This window comes from Mobula hypostoma, chromosome 21 (genome assembly GCF_963921235.1).
Source record: "Mobula hypostoma chromosome 21, sMobHyp1.1, whole genome shotgun sequence".
NCBI classification, from domain to species: domain Eukaryota; kingdom Metazoa; phylum Chordata; class Chondrichthyes; order Myliobatiformes; family Myliobatidae; genus Mobula; species Mobula hypostoma.
Genome location: NC_086117.1, coordinates 19,003,238 through 19,023,789, shown reverse-complemented (window position 1 = coordinate 19,023,789; position 20,552 = coordinate 19,003,238). Strand labels below are relative to the sequence as shown.

The following is a 20,552-nucleotide window of genomic DNA, read 5'->3' as shown; positions in this document are numbered from 1 at the left end:
TGTTCCGAGGACCTGTTGGGCTTTATTGTAACAGTGCAAGCAGACGCAGAAAGGAAGGTCAAAGTGGGAGTGGGATGCTGAATTACAAGTGGTAAGCAATCAGAAGTTCAGGGTCACTCGAGTGCCTTGAACTTGGGTGTCCCACAAACACTCAATCTGGAGCAGCGGACGTAAATTGCTGGAGGAACTCAGCAGGTCGGGCAGCATCTGTGGAAAAGAGTACACAGTCAACGTTTCATCAGGACGGGAAAAATGATAAGAAGTCAGAGCAAGAAGGTGGGGTGGGGGAAGGAAGAAGCACAAGGTGGTAGGTGATAGGTGAAACCGGGGCTGGGGGGAAGGAGGGGTGAAATAAAGAGCTGGTAAGTTGATTAGTGGAAGAGATACAGGGCTGGAGAATGGGGAATCTGAAAGGAGAGGACAGAAAGCCATGGAAGAAAGAAAAGGGGGAGAGGCACCAGAGGGAGGTGAGGGAGGGTGGGGGCGGGAATACCGGGAGTTCGAGAAATTGTCTCAATTTGGACCTCGCCTCGCAAGCGTAAAGAGTATCGCATAGTGAACACCAAATGCCATACTCGGATAGGAAGAAATACACATGCCTCAGACAGAAAGATTGCTGAGGTCTCCCGATGGTGGGAGAAAAGTGACGGCAGGGGAAGCATTGCGACCCCCCCAGAGTTAGTTGCATGAGGAATACTGCGGGGTGGCGGGGGTGTTGAAGAGTGGATCAGAAAGTTGAAAAGGCAGCAAATGCAGAAACGGTAGGGGAATAAACAGTATGCCCGGTGGAAATCACAAAGGATAATTCGTTGACTTGTTGGGGGCAAGGTTTAGTCCGGCATGTGTCAACAAGTGGAGGGTGAGACCAGAGATGCAGAGAAATCGACGTTCACTATGGTAGGAGGGAAAAGGATGAGAAAGCTGATTCATCACCCACGCGGAACAAACATAACAGAGACCGGGGAATCACAACAATGTTAGGCGCGGCTGCTTGGAACAGTCGAACAAGTAACGAAGGCAGCGCCGCAATTTTCTTCACAGTGATTGGCAACTGTCGCATCAGAAACAGAAAGGGGCTGGCGGGGGCCCTTTACACCCAATCATGAGGAAGGGCGGAACTACTGGAATGACTGGCAAACCAAGTGCCGTATCAAGATGCAGGTCTCTGGGTCAGTGGGAATGATGACCCTATGAACGTGTGCTGAAGGTGGGGCAGGCCGATCTGTTCGATGACTGGCAGTTTAGGAACCAATCAGCTCACAGAAAGGGCTGTCATGGGCCGTTGATCGCGGCCTATGAAATGCGCTGAGGGCGGGGAGGGGTTAGAAGGAAGGCCCTGTTTTCAAATGACTGGCAGTTTTGACAACCAATTGTATCATGGAGTGGGCCGTCACGGGCGGACGACAGGAGCCTATGAGACTGCAGTGAGGGCGGGATGTGTCAGTCCGGTAGTTGGTCCTGGTCGGATTGGAGGAGAGTGATTGGGATGAGGTTGGCTTCCATTACGGACAATAGTCCGAGTTGCGTCGAAGAAGCGGATCGGTTTACGTATGCAGAGTTGGCGTAGATTTTGAGTCTGTTTGGCTTGGTGATGGTGGCAAGAGCCCCGGGCCGCTCTCCCTGACCCAGTGAGGCGGAGCTGGGGCTTGAGTGCTCACCGTGTCCGGCTTCAGGCCGCCAACTGGGTGAGTGTCATCCCTCGGAACAAATAGAGGCTTTAGCCGCAGATCCGTGTCGGTTTTGGGCTGAGTCGGAACCCTGACCTGCCCGCAGGGAATGGGATGAATGCTGGAAGGTCAAAACGCTGCCAGACTCTGGAAACGCGACTGATTGGGACCAAAAGATCCGAGAACAGAGACGACGGACTGACTGAGTGGTATCCAGGTCACCGTATGATTAAACAAACTAAAGTTCTCTAATAAATAACTTCGATTTTGTCATTCAGCGTCAAGCTCTAAGAGTTGTTAAATTGAACTACTTTTCTTATTTTTCTGATCCCTCAGAATTCCATATTAGTCCGTTAATTGGCCTCTTGTAAGTGTCCCCAGTATATTAGTGTGGCGGTTGCGAAGATTGGGTATGACATCTAAAACTTTGACAAACTTCTATAGATGTGTGGTGGAGAGTATGTTGTCTGGCTGCACCAGTCAATATACTCCACCAAACAACAGGAATTCTGCAGATGCTGGAAATTCAAGCAACACACATCAAAGTTGCTGGTGAACGCAGCAGGCCAGGCAGCATCTCTAGGAAGAGGTGCAGTCGACGTTTCAGGCCGAGACCCTTCGTCAGGACCCCTCCCCCTCCAACTTTCAAATCCCTTACTCACTCTTCCTCCAGTTAGTCCTGACGAAGGGTCTCAGCCTGAAACGTCGACTGCACCTCTTCCTAGAGATGCTGCCTGGCCTGCTGCATTCACCAATATACTCCACCGCACACCTGGCGGAAAATCCTCCAAAAGGTACTGGATACGGCCCAGTCCAACACGGGTAAAGCTCTCCCCACCATTCAGCACATCTACCCGAACTGTGTTGTGGAGTTCCTGCCTAGATTCTACGGCAAAACTCAAAGTAAATTTCTTATCAAAGTACATATATGTCACCAAGTACAACCCTGGAAAGCAGCCTCCATCATCAGGGACTCCAACTACCCAGGTCGTGCTCTGTTCTCTTCTGCCGTCAGGAACACGACCCTCAAGACTCATACCACCGGGCTCAGGAACAGTTGTTATCCCTCAACCATTAGGCTCTTGAATCAAAATGACTAACTTCATACAACTTCACTTGCCCCAGCACTGAGCTGTTCCCAAAACCAATGGACTCACTTTCAAGGACTCTTCATCTCATGTTCTCCATATTTATTGCGTATTTATTAATTATTATTACTTCTTTGTTTTTCTTTTGTATTTGCGCAGTTTGTTGTCTTCTGCACCCTGGTTGTATGTCCACCCTGTTGAGTACAGTCTTTCAATGATTCTGTTATGGTTTGTGAATTTGCTGACTATGCCTGCAAGACAATGAATCTCCGGGTGGTATATAGTGACATATATATAAATGTTGGTAATAAATTTACTTTGAACTTTGTTGTAGAATCTGGGAAGGAAGATTGGGAGAATAAAGTGGGATTCACGAGGGGCTGGTGTAAGTGATGCTTGGCGTGGACTCGGAGCTGAAAGGACTGGTTCTACGCTGTACTCTGCAAATTAAAATTACATTTTCAAAAAATTAGAATGACATTAAATTTGTCTTGTTGGGTTGTGGCAGAGAAGATCGAAATACCAAGACGCTGGAACAATTGGGGGGGAGGGCGGAAGGGTTGATGCTTTTGCTGCTGCATGTGCATGGGAGAGGGAGGGGGCTGTAGGGTTATAACATTTTCTGTCATTCACTCTTCAGGGTTTTTTTTCTTCTGTTTTGTGGATGTTTGCAAAGAGTAAGAGTTTCAGGCTGTATTCTGTATACATTCTCTGATATTAAATTGAACCATTGAAGAGCTTGATAATTTTACAGAATGGATGCCTGCTCACCAAATGAGTTTCAATGAACAAATTTTCACACCTGTTTTTTTTTAGATCTGTACATGTCTCCGGTGGTGACAGGAATGGATGTGACCAGCCGATGTACAAGTGGTGACCCGAACCGGCTTCCGGAGGGTCTGCCTCAGTCTGCGTGCTTGCACTATGTCTCTGACAAACACCCCCGGCTGACGCTGGATGCCATCAATCAGCTGAGGAAGAACCAGGGCCTGTGCGACGTGGTGCTTGTTGTAGGCCTGAAGAAGATCTATGCCCATCGAGTGGTGCTTGCGGCTTGCAGTCCGTACTTCCACGCGATGTTCACTAGCGAGCTTGCTGAGAGTAGACAGACGGAGGTTCTCATTAGAGACATCGATGAGCGGGCCATCGAGCTTCTCATTGAATTTGCATATACATCCCAAATTATTGTGGAAGAGAACAATGTTCAGACTTTGCTGCCAGCTGCTTGCTTACTGCAGCTGACTGAGATTCAGGAAACCTGTTGTGAATTTTTAAAGCGGCAGCTAGATCCGTCCAATTGTTTGGGAATCCGAGCGTTTGCTGACACTCACGCGTGCAGGGAATTGCTGCGGGTGGCGGATAAGTTCACGCAACACAACTTTCAGGAGGTGAGAAATTTCATTTTTTTTCCTTCCCACGAATTGAACTATTTTTGGAATTGTGGACGGAGGAGTGGAATTCGGAATGGCAATCTGGAGACTGCTATGTCGTCCCATAGGCAGCTTTTGTGTTGGTGGTACAATGAATCTTAGCAGATACAAGGGCCGCAGTGTAAAGTTTCAAAAGAGTACAAGTAGGCAGTCATCTTATATACACAGACTAAATGGAACCGAAATCTAAGAGATGACGCTGGGCTATGTTGTTCGCAGATGTCGTGGTTCAGATTTTGTTGTTTTTTCAGGTTCGTAAGGCAGCCAGGGTCGTTAGGGGGATGATTTAGGATTTAGATTCAGGGATGAGGGGAAGTTAACAAAGAGTTTGGACAGGAGCTGGTGTTTAGAGTTCAGGTTGGAGCACTCCACGGTCAAAGGACAGAGATCCCGCAGGTCGGGTCGGCAGGAGCTGAAGAGATCGGCGACCCCAGGCGAGCGAGTCCTGGGTCTTGGAGATCCATATGGTGCATGAGTCACGTAGGCTGGTGAACACCCCCCCCCACCTCCCCCAACCAGGTCACTGGGGTTGCCCAGAGGTGGCCTGCACTGGGTTTGGAGGCCTGTTGTGTGTGTGAGTAGGTGGTGCTGTGTTTGTTATTGAGGGACAGAGCAGAGCACACCAGGATGCCAGTATGGAGGATACTTGACGGATGTTTATTGACAAGCCTGCTGCTTGTACAGTATGTGAACTCCTCCCATGTGGGAGTGGCTAACACAGTGGCAGAGGAATAACCGATTAACTACCACTACAGCTGGGTAGGTGAGAGGGTGGGACAGAGGCTTGTTTTGCTGTTTTATTTAGTTACCTTTTGGGTTGTTCTGATGAACGTTGTGGGCATGCTATCGTATGTTGGTGCCAGATTATGTGGCTACACTTGCAGGCTGTCCCAACCACATCCTTGGGTGTGTTAGTTGTTGACTAAAATGACACATTTCACTGCACACCATGTTTCGATATACATGTGATAAATAAATCTGAATCTGAGTTGGTCTTCCTGTTTCTGTCCTGTTATTTCATGCTTTCACAGTGGTTCTAGAGGGTCACCTGTGTCCACCAGCAAAGCCACATCTTTATGTTTTGGAGCTAGCCTTTGATTATATTTTAATAAGATAACTGTCTATCCTGCCATTCCCATAATCCATCCTTGATTACAGGGAGCATATAAAACTTGGATGTAAAACTTTTCCTTTTTTTCTCTTTCCATTGATGCTGTCTGAGCTGCTGAATGTTACCACATTTGATGTTTTTTATTTGGAGCAATTAAATTGCTGTTATAAACCGTGAAATGGAGTCACAAGAAGAACACTCATTTAACTGGAGATTAGGAGGATCAGGCATCTGACTGATTCCCGTTGTTTGGTCCTGAGATTGGATAATTTATCACCACTGCACAACTTGTACTGCATTTATCCATTTTCAAAATAACTTGAAATAGTCTTTGGTGTAAATAGACCACATCATAGTATCTCAGTCGTATTTAGTTAAATCCTGTCTAGCACAGAAAGAAATTTGCCAGGATTAAGATTAGCTGTGACACTTACACTTGTGCACACACACAAAATGCTGGAGGAACTCAGCAGGTCAGGCAGCATCTCTGGAGGGCCAGCTGATGAAGGCTCTCGGCCTAAAAAGTCGACTCTTCACTACTTTTCATAGTTGCCTGCCTGACCTGTTGAGTTCCTCCAGCATTTTGTGTGTGTTCTCTGGATTTCCAGCAGAATTTCTTGTGTTTTCACTTTTACTTGTAGTTCTTATATTTTAGGTGTTACATTTGTTTAAATCCACATTTCTGTGTTCCTTCAGCTATCCTTGGACCTTTTTTATATAAATGTAAGATAAATTATTTTCTCGTTTTCTAGTCTATTATCTTCTAAGTAAGAAGTAGTCTGATTAACTGCAGGAAGTAAAAGCAGTTAGTATGTAACCTTAAAGACTTGGGCAAGGTTATACTTGGTGATCTGTAAATACCACATAGATTGGTCAATGCTTTGTGAATTAGTGAGACGCAGGTCTTCCTCTGCAGTCACCACCTTTCCTGAAGACTGCCTCTTGTTTCCCCTAAGGAAAAGAATGCCAATACATAACATGTTACAAAGAGAAATGTTTTGTGGTGTGATAATCCTGTTGTTATGAAACCATGTATTTTGAATTTAAAAACTCCTTAGTAAAGTGCCGGCTTTTATATTGGTATAGAAGTTATTTGGTTTTATCAGAATCAGGTTCAATATCACTGACATATTGTACACCATGAAATTTGCTGTTTAGTGACAGCAGTACAGTGCAATACATAAAAACACTATCAATTACAATATATGTAAATAATTAGTGCTAAAAGAGAGGGGCAATGGTGAGGTAGTGTACGTGAGTTCAATGTCCATTCAGAAATATGATGGCAGAGGGGAAGAAGCCAGAAATCCCACCTCTCCCGGCAGTTCCGGGAGTCTCCCTCATATTAATAGTGGCTCCCTGGTGCTCGCAAATTATACACAATGTCCCGGAAATCAACTTTTTTGAGAGAGCGAGCGCAAGAGAGACCACGAGAGCGAGAAAGCACGCGCGAGAGAGAGAGCGAGCATGAGAGCGACCACAAGGCACGAGAGAGAGAGAGAGAGAGAGAGAGAGAGAGAGCGAGGGTGCGCACCATGGCATAGTGTTCCAAAAAAAGAAAATATAAAACGTACGTCACCCCAGACTACACTAAAGTGTACCCCTGCCTAATAGAGGTCAAAAATAATGACAGTGTTGTTCGCTGCTCTGTTTGCAACAGTGACTTTTCTATTACCCATGGTGGGTTGAGACTGTAAAAGACATGTTGAGGTGAGTTTAACAGGTGTCATTCGTTCATTAGCATAGCTAATTAATGTTATTTAAACTAGCTGGCTAGCTGCTAAGGAGCTACTCTATTGCAGACATCCCACCTCTCCCGGAAGTTCCGGGAGTCTCCCGCAAATTTATGGTGCTACCTCCCTGAAATGAGTTTTTGCAGGGTGGGATGTCTGGGAAGAAGCTGTTCCGAAAACATTGAGTGTGTGTCTTCATGCACTTGTCTCTCACCCCCCCTTGGTGTTAGCAATGAGAAGAGGGCAAGCCTTGGGTGATGGGAGCCCTTAATGATGGGTGCAGCCTTTTTGGGGTATCGCCGTTTAAGGATGTTCTCAATGCTGGGGAGGTTAGTGCCCATCAGGGTGCTGACTCATTTGACATCATTCTGCAGCTTTTCCAGATCCATTGCCGAGGCCCCTCCATACCAGACACTGATGCAACCAGTTAGAATGCTCTCCACGGGAACGTCTATAGAAATGAAATACAGCCGCTGTTGTACCTCCTTTGTAATTGCATCAATATGTTGGGCCCAGGATAGAGCTTCAGAGATGTTGACACCCAGAAACTTGAAACTGTTCACTCTTTCCACTGCTGAACCTTGATGAGGACTGGAGAGTGTTCCCTTGAATTCTCTTCCTGAAGTCCACAGTCAGTTCCCTGGTCTTACTGACGTTGAGCACAAGGTTGCCATTGTGACTCTACTCAACCAGCTGATCTGTCTCACTCCTGTACGCCTCCTTGTCACCATCTGAAATTCTGCCAACAATAGTTGTCTCATCTTCAAATTTATAGATGGCATTTGAGCTGTGCCTAGCCACACGGTCATGGGTGTAGAGAGAGTAAAGCAGTGGGCTAAGCACACATCTTTAAGGTGTGCCAGTGTTGATTGTCAGTGAGGAGGAGATGTTATTTCTGATCCACGCTGACTGTGGTCTCCTGATGAGGAAGTCAACGATCCAGTTTCAGGGTCAGGTAAAGGGCTCCAGATTTTATGACGTTGATTGACTCTTGTTTATTTCAGCATTAGAAATTTTGATTTCTTTGTATATTCTCACTTAAGTATTATGCCCATATGGAATGAATTAATTCTTTGGATATTTGGGTTATACTTTCAGTAGCCATTTTATTAGGCACCTCCTGCGGCTAATGTGTGTAAGTTCATGGTCTTTTACTGTCGTAGCCCATCAGCTTCAAGGTTCGAAGATGCTCTTCTGCAAAGCACTGTTGTAATGTGTCGTTATTTGCCTTCCTGTCATCTTGAACCGCTCTGGCCATCTCCTCTGATCTCTCTCATTAACAAGGTGTTTTCACCCACTGAACTGCTGCTCACTGGATTTTTATTTGTTTTTGGCATCATTCGCTGTAAACTCTAGAGACTTGTGTATGAAAATCCCAGGAGATCAGCCACCCTGTCTGGCATCAACAATCATTCCATGCTCGAAGTCACTTAGATCACATCTCTTCCCTATTCTCACGTTTGGCCTGAACAACAGCTGAACCTCTTGACTATGTTTGCATGCTTTTATACATCGAGTTGCAACTACATTATTCTCTGATTAGACCGTAAGACAAAGGAGCAGAAGTTGGCTATTTGGCCCATCGAGTCTGCTTCACCATTTTATCAAGAGCTGATCCATTCTCCCATTTAGTCCCACTCCCCCACCTTCTCACCATAACCTTTGATGCCCTGGCTACTCAGATACCTATCAATCTCTGCCTTAAATACACCCAATGACTTGGCCTCCACTGCCGCCCATGGCAACAAATTCCATAGATTCACCACCCTCTGGCTAAAAACATTTCTTTGCATCTCTGTTCTGAATGGGCGCCCTTCAATCCTTAAGTCATGCCCTCTCGTACTAGACTCCCCCATCATGGGAAACAACTTTGCCACATCCACTCTGTCCATGCCTTTCAACATTCGAAATGTTTCTATGAGGTCCCCCCTCATTCTTCTAAACTCCAAAGATATTAGATATTTGCATTAACAAGCAGGTGTACCTAGTGAAGTGACCACTGAATGTATTTGGCATTTTGTGATGCCTTACTGGCACTTCATCACAAATAACAAATCAGATTTTATAAAGCATACAAGGTGCAGATACATTTGGCTATAAAAGAGCACTGTAATGTATTACAGGGTCATTTCAGCTTCCCAAAGAGTATATAACGAAAGTTGGTAAGTCTAGACAGCTATAATCGCTGTTTGCTCTTTTGTGTCATGGTGGATACGTATGAGCTGCTGGTATACATTTCAAGTGCATTCGAATGGTAGTCTACTTGGCTTCTGTTTGAAAGGAAGCCGTGCACAATTCTGATGCTCAAGCCCTGGCTGTCCATCTACGTCTGTTTGTTGTTGTCCCCCTTTCTTGTAACACCCCTTGAGTAGATTCTAGTCTAACTGGAACGTTCTCTTTTAAGCTCCTACAAAGGGAAATGTGTACATGGTGTGATAATCCTGTTATTATGAAACCATATGTTTTTGATTGTAAAACTTTTTTATAGTAAAACTTTTTAGTAAAATGCAGGCTTTGTATATTTTCAATAAAGTTTTGTAACTTTATGGAATGAAGCTATTCTTGTTTACATGTGACATACAGGGACAGTGGAACATTCACAACACGCTGGAGGAACTCAGCAGGTCAGGCAGCATCCCTCGAAAAGATTGGTCGACGTTTCGGGGTCAGGACCAGGTTCTGGCCCGAAACGTGGACCGATCTTTTCCACGGATGCTGCCTGACCTGCTGAGTTCCTCCAGCGTGTTGTGAGTGTTGCTTTGACCTCAGCATCTGCAGATTATTTTGTGTTTACAGGGACAGTGGATATGCTCACTTCACAGAAGACGCCCTTATCTATTGACAAAGTGCATCCATTGATATATTCTTATTCAATTATAACTGTTTTTAATACCAAATTGAAGCTTTTGCTTTTTGTGAATCCTTTTTACACAGGTAATGGAGAGTGAGGAGTTTATGCTTCTGCCAGCAAACCAGATGATTGACATTATTTCCAGTGATGAGTTGAATGTGCGAAGTGAGGAACAGGTGTACAGTGCTGTTGTATCCTGGGTCAAATATAACATTCAAGAGAGGAGGGGACACCTTGCTCAGGTATGAAGGAAGTGATTGAGTGGATAAGTAGATTTTCATGCTCTCTCTGCATGTTGATTTGAATTCATCTCAGCTTTCCATATTCTTGGGATGCTCCAGAGTTTTTCTCATCCGAAGAACTAATGGGATAACAGGCAGCCAAACAACAGATGGCAGTTAACTGGCAGCCAATCAACAGGTGGCAGTGTAACTGGCAGCCAATCAACAGACGGCAGTGTAACTGGCAGCCAATCAACAGACAGCAGTGTAACTGGCAGCCAATCATCAGACAGCAGTGTAATAATCACTGAATGTTGTGTGATTTTGACTGAGGGATAAATGTTGTCCAGGACCCTGGATGTAACTGCAGTGCTCTTCTTCTGGTTGAGGTCTTTGGAATTTTTAATTTTGCTTGTGAGAACAGAGTGGGCCATTTCATTTGATATAGAGTACTCAAAGTTTAAAGTTCTAAGTAAATTTTATTATCAAAGTACATATATGTCACCATATATGACCTTGAGATTCATTTTCTTGTGGATATACTCAGCAAATCTATTGATTAGTAACTATAGCAGGATCAATGAAAGATCAACCAGAGTGCAGAAGACAACAAACTGTGGAAATGCAAATATAAATAAATAACAAGAACATGAGGTAATGAGATAAAGAGTCCTTAAAGTGAGATCATTGGTTGTGGAAACATCTCAATGATGGGGCAAGTGAGTGTAGTTATCCCCTTTTATTGAAGAGCCTGATGGTTGAGGGGTAGAAACCGTTCTTGAACCTCATGGTGTGAGTCCTGAGGCTCTTGTACCATCTACCTGATGGCAACAGTGAGAAGAGAGCATGACCTGGGTGGTGGAGATCTCCGATGATGGATGCTGCTTTCCTGCAACAACATTTCACGTAGATGTGCTCAATGGTTGACAAAGTAGAGTACTCCTTGCTTCACTAGAGTGTTAGCTTAGATATTTTACCTGAAACCTTTGGAGTAGGACTTGACCCAAAACAGTAGGCACATCTGAGGCACATATAACACATTGGTTAGTTGATGTTATGAGCGTTGACTTTATTGTTTGTAATGGATATTTATAATGAATTTGTTTCTCAATAATTGCATGTCTGGACTTAAAAAAACACACCTGAAATTTGTTCCAAAATGCTAATTTCAGTCAGATCAGATCACAAAATATAAAAAAAAGTCACACTTTTCCTGTTAAAAATGTTAATTCTAGTCCTGTTTGGGATGTATCTGCTTTCAGGTTTGTGCTGTTGAGATTGAGTAACTATCATGGCCACTGATCTTGATGAAACCTGCCACGAGAATCTACCAGTCTGGTGATATTTACCAATATTGCCCGGTATCATTATTGAGTCAAGGCAGCTGCTAGTGTTTGATGATAGTGATGTCATGAAGCAAAATAATTTTAGAGCCAGAGTCTTCAGGTTAATACACTGTTAAAATTTCACTTTCACACCCTGCACCAAATAACACTTCTAAAGTATTTTATGATGAGAATAAATTGCCATTTCCGTGGCCAATAACTTTCCTTGATAATGCTAAAGAAGATAGCAGAGCTGCACATCCTGTAAAGGAGAATGAATGTCAAATTCTGCTTTACTTGGCACATGTTTGTAAATTTTGAAGCTGCTCTCAATTCTGCTCTGTAATAATGTGGAGGACCACCCTTAGTTCATCATGCAGCGGCGGGCTTCAAGCTGCTTTAATTTTAATGCAAATTTAATCATCTCAAATGTAGCAGCACACTGAGTAGGAGGAAAGCTCTTAAGAAGTGAACAGCATCCTCTAATTTGAAAATGTGTTTGTGGGTATTAAGGTTTTTGGGTGTAGCAGCTGGAACTTTGGCATACACTTTTTTTAGAATGTCATGAAATGCCCACCTGAACAGTTACTTCTGCAGCCTGCCATGTGCCAATTGGCTGTCGTGTTTCCTACTTTAACAAGGTGAATATCCTCTGAAATTTTTCCATTGTAAATTGTAAATTGAAATGGAATGAGGCCATGAAAGGCTCTATGTTAATCCATCTACAGTATATTTTGTATTCCATGAGAACGATTTTGGAGTTGCAAGTCACAAGTGGTACTACAATAGTAACTTCTACAACCTCACACTAATTTGTACTATTTCATCATAATACTATCCAAACATTATCACTATTTTTATTATTGTTGAGACACAGCACAGAAAAGCCCTTTCCAGCCCTTTGCCCAGCAATCCCCTGATTTAATCCTAGCCTAATCACAGGACAATTTACAATGACTAACTAAGCTACCAATCGGTAGGTCTTTGGACTGTGGGTGGAAACCGGAGCACCTGGAGGAAACCCGTGCTTTCTTGGGGAGAACGTACAGACTCCTTACTGGTAGAGGAGGGAATTGAACCTGTGTCACCTGTACTGTGAAGCGTAGTGCTGACAACTTTGCTACTGTGCCGTCTGAAAAGTGATCTTATTTATAGTAGCAGGGAACTCTCATAATTAAGGTCATTTTTCAAAGAACAACCCATACTTTGAAGTTGAGGCTAACCAATAATTCACATGACCTTGACTTTCTTTTGCTTTGGGTTATTCTGAGTCATCTCCATAGACTGTCATAACTACTATGTAGCATCTTTGAGAGTAAGGATTTAGCTGATTGTTGGCAGCTGTCCCATAATTTAAACAAAAAATATCAGGGGACTGGTAAGTGTCAATTGTATTGTTGGGTTCTCTGTTGACAGGTCAGGTTCTTACTTGGTGGTAGTTGGCACAAGGTGCAAAGTAACCCCAATAACTTCTACTGTAGCATTTTTTAACTAAAATCCGAACCATTTTCCGTGGCTATTTGCAACCAGCAATTGCCTGGAAAATTAAAACTAACCATTAGATAAATTGAGGCAAAGTCAATGCCACCATCACCTCCAACTCTGTGCAGCTTGACTTTGAATGGGCTTATTAATAAAAGACAGTGGGAATTGGAATGGTGGTATTGATACAATAACTGCCAGCTTAGATGCTGGGTTTGGCGTGACTTTGGGATTGCTTTTGAATTGTGTGATTGAAGTTACAGTAACTTGAGGGAGGAGATGGAAAATGGGAGAATAGGCAGCATGGTCGTGTAGCAGTTGGCATAATGGTATTACACGGCTAGCTGTAAACTTGATCAGGGTTCAATTCCCATTGCTCTCTGTAATGCGTTTGTATGGTCTCCCTTTGACCACGAGTGTTTCCTCTGGGTGCTCTGATTTCCTCCCACATTCCAAACATCTACTGATTAGGGTTAGTAAATTGTAGGTTCGTGACGGAAGCATAGTGACACTTGTGGCCTGTCCCGCACAATCCTTGCCGATCTAATTTGACTCAAACAACACATCTCACTGTATGTTTCAATGTACCTGTGACAAATACAGCTAATCTTTATCTTTAATCTTTAAGAACTTTCCATTAGTTAATGCTGGCAGTCTTTTGACTATAGTGAGCAGTCTTTGTTTAGAGTAGAAGTGTCAAAGTGCCTTTTGTAGGGTATACCTCTGAATAATATATGTTGCAGTGAAGTTTTGTGCTCTTTTCTTCTTCCCATTCTCTCCCCCACCCTAGGTCTTGCAACATGTTCGACTGCCATTGCTGAGTCCTAAATTCTTGGTTGGCACAGTTGGAACAGACTCTTTGATCAAAAGTGATGAAATGTGCAGGTAATATCCATTGTACACTGAGCTAGCGTGCTATACGGAAGAGTTTCTATATTTTAAAAAATCAATCAGTACTTATGAAGCCACAACATTGCTGTTTAAAATGGCTGATCACTGGAAGCTAGATAATTGTTCATTGTATCTACAAACAAGAGAAAACCTGCGGATGCTGGAAATCTAGGCAATGCACACAAAATGCTGGAGGAGCTCAGCAGGCCAGGCAGCATCTATTGAAATGAATAAACAGTTGACGTTTCAGGCCAAGACCCTTCATCAGGACTGGAAACAAAGATGAGAATTCTGAGTAGGAAGGTGGGGGGGAGGGGAGGAAGAAGTACAAGGTGGCAGGTGATCGGTGAAACCGGGAGAGGGAGAGGGGTGAAGTAGAGAGCTGGGGTCGACTGGTGAAAGAGAGAAAAGGCTGGAGAAGGGGATAGGAGAGGACAGAAGGCCACAGAAGGAAGAGAAGGGAAGGAGCACCAAAGGTGATGGGCAGGTTAGGAGATAAGTTGAGAGAGGGAAATGGGAATGGGGAATAGTGAAGGAGGCGGGAGGCCAATTACTGGAAGTTCAAGATATCAGTGTTCATGCCATCAGGTTGAAGGCTACCCAGGCGGAATATAAGGTGTTGCTCCTCCACTTGTTTTGCTTGCAAGGATAAGTGCTACACCTGTCCGTACACCTCCTCCCTCATTACCATCCAGGACCCCAAACAGTTCTTCCAGGTGAGGTGACACTTCACTGGTGAATCTGTTGGGGTCATCTACTGTATCTGGTACCTCCTGTAAATCGATGATACCCGACGTAGATTGGGAGACCGCTTCGCTGAGCACCTACGCTCCGTCCACCAGAGGAAAATGGGATCTCCTGGTGGCCACCCATTCTCATTCCGACATGTCAGTCTATGGCCTCCTCTACTGCTGTGATGAGGCCACACTCAGTTTGGAAGAGCAACACCTTATATTCCATCTGGGTAGCCTCCAACCTGATGGCATGAACATCGATTTCTTGAACTTCCGTTAATTCCCCCCCTTCCCCATTCCCCATTCCCCATTCCCATTTCCCTCTCTCATCTTATCTCCTTTTCTGCCTATCGCCTCCCCCTGGTGCTCCTCCCCTTCCCTTTCTTCTGAAGCTTTCTGTCCTCTCCAATCAGATTCCCCCTTCTCCGGCCCTGTATCTGTTTCACCAATCAACTTCCCAGCTCTCTACTTCACCCTCCCCCCCTCCCGGTTTCACCTATCACCTACTACCTTGTATTTCTTCCTCCCCTCTCCCTCACCTTATAACTCTGACCTCACCTTTTTCCCCAGACCTGATGAAGGGTCTCGGCCTGAAATATCGACTGTTTACTCTTTTCAATAGATGCTGTCTGACCTACTGAGTTCCTCCAGCATCTTGTACTTACTGTTGATCTGTTATTCATTTTAACATCTATGTCATTTTGTAGTTTCAAGTGATTTGGAACTCCATTTGAGCAAAGTCTTTACATGTTCGTATCAATTACAGTGATTTTTTTTTTCAGTACTTATTTTAGTTTTAGTCTGTTTGAGCTTTGCCAAAGAACTGTCTAGTGGCGTTTGACTCCACACCATCATTTACAATTATTTAAACAAAAATTTGTGCAGTTTTGGGAGGAGAGCTTTTGTGAATTGATATTATGTCTGATATCTGAATTGAACTATCTAAAAAGGGTGGAAGTAAAACATTGTTGTAGTATTTCAAATGTGCAGTAATGATTTTCAAGCTATCATGCAATTTTTCCCTCAAGTCAGTTGCAAGAGTACAGAACATTGATCAAATTATAATGTTAAGACCAGTTATTGAAATTTTATGAACTAGCTAAAGAGGGGCAATCACTTTTGGGATCTCACACAATGTGTGTTGTAGTGGAAGTGGACAAAGCTATGGAAATCCAATTTGCAACAACTCTTAACATACAGAGTTTTAATAGTGAATTAATCACTGGCCTTCAGCTGGAATTAGCAAAGTAATCATTTAAAGATTCTCCCCTATTATTGATTGGCCATAAAGTGAATTGGCTTGGGCAGTGTTTTAGCACACTTTGTTAAAATGTAGTGCAGTTTTTTTGTTGTCACTTGCTCATTTATTTAACACTTCCAGGAAGACTGCAGTAAAAGGCTGCAAGGGGATTCCAACTCTTTAAAGTGCGTATTCTTGGCACAACACAAAAAAAACATTCAGGCATGCCCTTCTCACACTTGTGTCACCAGCCTTCGCCTTCAATGTACTTGCATCGATCACAAGAATTAGAAACATAGAAACATAGAAACATAGAAAATAGGTGCAGGAGTAGGCCATTCGGCCCTTCGAGCCTGCACCGCCATTTATTATGATCATGGCTGATCATCCAACTCAGAACCCAGCCTTCCCTCCATACCCCGTGACCCCTGTAGCCACAAGGGCCATATCTAACTTCCTTTTAAACATAGCTAATGAACTGGCCTCAACAGTTTGCTGTGGCAGAGAATTCCACAGATTCACCACTCTCTGTGTGAAGAAGTTTTTCCTAACCTCGGTCCTAAAAGGCTTCCCCTCTATCCTCAAACTGTGACCCCTCGTTCTAGACCTCCCCAACATCGGGAACAATCTTCCCGCATCTAGCCTGTCCAATCCCTTTAGGATCTTATACGTTTCAATCAGATCCCCCCTCAATCTTCTAAATTCCAACGAGTACAAGCCCAGTTCATCCAGTCTTTCTTCATATGAAAGACCTGCCATCCCAGGAATCAATCTGGTGAACCTTCTTTGTACTCCCTCTATGGCAAGGATGTCTTTCCTCAGATTAGGGGACCAAAACTGCACACAATACTCCAGGTGTGGTCTCACCAAGGCCTTGTACAACTGCAGTAGTACCTCCCTGCTCCTGTACTCGAATCCTCTCGCTATAAATGCCAGCATACCGTTCGCCTTTTTCACCGCCTGCTGTACCTGCATGCCCACTTTCAATGACTGGTGTATAATGACACCCAGGTCTCGTTGCACCTCCCCTTTTCCTAATCGGCCACCATTCAGATAATAATCTGTTTTCCTATTTTTGCCACCAAAGTGGATAACTTCACATTTATCCACATTAAATTGCATCTGCCATGAGTTTGCCCACTCACCCAACCTATCCAAGTCACCCTGCATCCTCTTAGCATCCTCCTCACTGCTAACACTGCCACCCAGCTTCGTGTCATCCGCAAACTTGGAGATGCTGCATTTAATTCCCTCATCCAAGTCATTAATATATATTGTAAACAACTGGGGTCCCAGCACTGAGCCTTGCGGTACCCCACTAGTCACCGCCTGCCATTCTGAAAAGGTCCCGTTTATTCCCACTCTTTGCTTCCTGTCTGCTAACCAATTCTCCACCCACACCAATACCTTACCCCCAATACCATGTGCTTTAAGTTTGCACACTAATCTCCTGTGTGGGACCTTGTCAAAAGCCTTTTGAAAATCCAAATATACCACATCCACTGGTTCTCCCCTATCCACTCTACTAGTTACATCCTCAAAAAATTCTATGAGATTCGTCAGACATGATTTTCCTTTCACAAATCCATGCTGACTTTGTCCGATCATTTCACCGCTTTCCAAATGTGCTGTTATCACATCCTTGATAACTGACTCCAGCAGTTTCCCCACCACCGACGTTAGGCTAACCGGCCTATAATTCCCCGGTTTCTCTCTCCCTCCTTTTTTAAAAAGTGGGGTTACATTAGCCACCCTCCAATCCTCAGGAACTAGTCCAGAATCTAACGAGTTTTGAAAAATTATCACTAATGCATCCACTATTTCTTGGGCCACTTCCTTAAGCACTCTGGGATGCAGACCATCTGGCCCTGGGGATTTATCTGCCTTCAATCCCTTCAACTTACCTAACACCACTTCCCTACTAACATGTATTTCGCTCAGTTCCTCCATCTCACTGGACCCTCTGTCCCTTACTATTTCTGGAAGATTATTTATGTCCTCCTTAGTGAAGACAGAACCAAAGTAATTATTCAATTGGTCTGCCATGTCCTTGCTCCCCATAATCAATTCACCTGTTTCTGTTTGCAGGGGACCTACATTTGTCTTTATCAGTCTTTTCCTTTTTACATATCTATAAAAGCTTTTACAGTCCGTTTTTATGTCCTCTGCCAGTTTTCTCTCATAATCTTTTTTCCCCTTCCTAATTAAGCCCTTTGTCCTCCTCTGCTGAACTCTGAATTTCTCCCAGTCCTCAGGTGAGCCACTTTCTCTGGCTAATTTGTATGCTACTTCTTTGGAATTGATACTATCCCTAATTTCTCTTGTCAGCCACGGGTGCACTACCTTCCTTGATTTATTCTTTTGCCAAACTGGGATGAACAATTGTTGTAGTTCATCCATGCAACCTTTAAATGCCTGCCATTGCATATCCACCGTCAATCCTTGAAGTGTCATTTGCCAGTCTATCTTAGCTAATTCATGTCTCATACCTTCAAAGTTACCCCTCTTTAAGTTCAGAACCTTTGTTTCTGAATTAACTACGTCACTCTCCATGTTAATGAAGAATTCCACCATATTATGGTCACTCTTACCCAAGGGGCCTCTCACGACAAGATCGCTAATTAACCCTTCCTCATTGCTCAAAACCCAGTCCAGAATAGCCTGCTCTCTAGTCGGTTCCTCGACATGTTGGTTCAAAAAACCATCCCGCTTACATTCCAAGAAATCCTCTTCCTCAGCACCTTTACCAATTTGGTTCACCCAGTCTACATGTAGATTGAAGTCACCCATTATAACTGCTGTTCCTTTATTGCACACATTTCTAATTTCCTGTTTAATACCATCTCCGACCTCACTACTACTGTTAGGTGGCCTGTACACAACTCCCACCAGCGTCTTCTGCCCCTTAGTGTTACGCAGCTCTACCCATATCGATTCCACATATCATATTATTTATGATATTAAGCTCTAATTCTGACAATTATCTGGAAAATGAATTTTTTCCCCTGAATTTCCCCATTGGGTATATTGTTACCTACTGTATCTTGTTTGTATGTTCTTGAAGAATACTAACACTTTGCAGAGATGCTTTCTGTATGTTTCCAGCATTTTCTGTTTCGATTATATGACCAACAAGCTCATTGCACTGACTTAACTACAAAATTACAAGGACTACATGAAAGTGGAGATCAAAACAATCAGTGCTGAAAAATGCTTAGTTTTGTTATTCATTCCCACCCCCAGATTCAGATTCAGATTTATTTGTCATGTGTACATCAAAACATACAGTGAAATGCACTGTTTCCACGAACAACCAACGCACCCACCCAAAGATGTGTTGGGGGCAGCCCGCAAGTGTTGCCAAACATTCTGGCACCGACAAAGCACGCCCACGGTGTTCAGCATAACCACAAAGAACACAGCAAAACAGAGCATACCATTTTTAAAAAAGTATATAACATATAAACCATGTAACAATTACAGCACGGAAACAGGCCATCTCGGCTCTTCTAGTCCGTGCCAAACTCTTACTCTCACCTAGTCCCACTGACCTGCACTCGGCCCATAACCCTCCATTCCTTTCCTGTCCATATATCTATCCAATTTAACTTTAAACGACAACATCGAACCTGCCTCAACCACTTCTGCTGGAAGCTCGTTCCACACAGCTACCACTCTCTGAGTAAAGAAGTTCCCCCTCATGCTATCCCTAAACTTTTGCCCTTTAACTCTCAACTCATGTCCTCTTGTTTGAATCTTACCCACTCTCAATGGAAAAAGCCTATCCACGTCAACTCTATCAATCCCTCTCATAATTTTAAACACCTCTATCAAGTCCCCCCTCAGCCTTCTACGCTCCAAAGAATAAAGACCTAACTTGTTCAACTTTTCTCTGTAACTTAGGAGATGAAACCCTGGCAACATTTTAGTAAACCTCCTCTGTTCTCTCTCAATTTTATTGACATTTTTCCTATAATTCGATGACCAGAACTGTACACAATACTCCATATTTGGCCTTACCAATGCCCTATACAATTTCAACATTACATCCCAACTCCTATACTCAGTGCTCTGATTAATAAAGGCCAGCATACCAAAAGCTTTCTTCACCACCCTATCCACATGAGATTCCACCTTCAGGGAACTATGCACCATTATTCCTAGATCCCTCTGTTTTACAGCATTCTTCAATGCCCTACCATTTACCATGTATGTCCTATTTTGATTAGTCCTACCAAAATGTAGCACTTTAGTCCTACAAAAGTAGTGAAACAAGTCCTACCCACCAATACACGCACGCAGTCCTCCAACCCCAGGACAGGTCGTCTTTGGCCTCCAGCTCCAGTGGACATGTGGATTCGCAGACGCTGGCCCCCAGCTTCCCCAGTGGACTTGCAGAGATTGATAGACCTGGGCCTTGACTTCTGGACCTCATATTTGATGCAGACATATTTAATCTGCCCTGACGCTTTGCATATGCAATAATCACCAACAGAGCTCTTGAGACTTAATTGATTATTTTTAATGATTATTCTTGAACTGATTACGGGATTGTAATATTTTCCAGATACTTCAAGTTTTTTTTCCTTGCACTAGGTCTTATACATCCGAGCATTTTTTAAAGAGAGGTCTATAGAATATGTGATATAAATTTTAAACATTAAGGGAAATTGAGTATTCCATTATTTAACAATGCTCACTAATTTTAAGTGAAATCATAAATTTTAAACATTTTATTTTTATTGCTTTTATTTGGTGATTTGGACTGACTATTAATGA

General features: G+C 43.5%; 1 protein-coding gene across 1 annotated transcript in view; it reads left to right on the top strand.

The window, feature by feature from the left end:
* The first annotated feature begins 1,445 nt into the window (after nt 1–1,445).
* The window catches only part of LOC134359838 (kelch-like protein 20), a 42,654-nt gene continuing 23,547 nt past the window's right edge, over nt 1,446–20,552 (top strand). The window contains exons 1-4 of the mRNA XM_063073564.1: nt 1,446–1,685; nt 3,572–4,143; nt 9,964–10,122; nt 13,699–13,793. Of these exons, the coding sequence (XP_062929634.1) occupies nt 3,580–4,143; nt 9,964–10,122; nt 13,699–13,793 (818 nt within the window). The 5' untranslated portion in view covers nt 1,446–1,685; nt 3,572–3,579. The remainder of the gene's footprint in view (nt 1,686–3,571; nt 4,144–9,963; nt 10,123–13,698; nt 13,794–20,552) is intronic.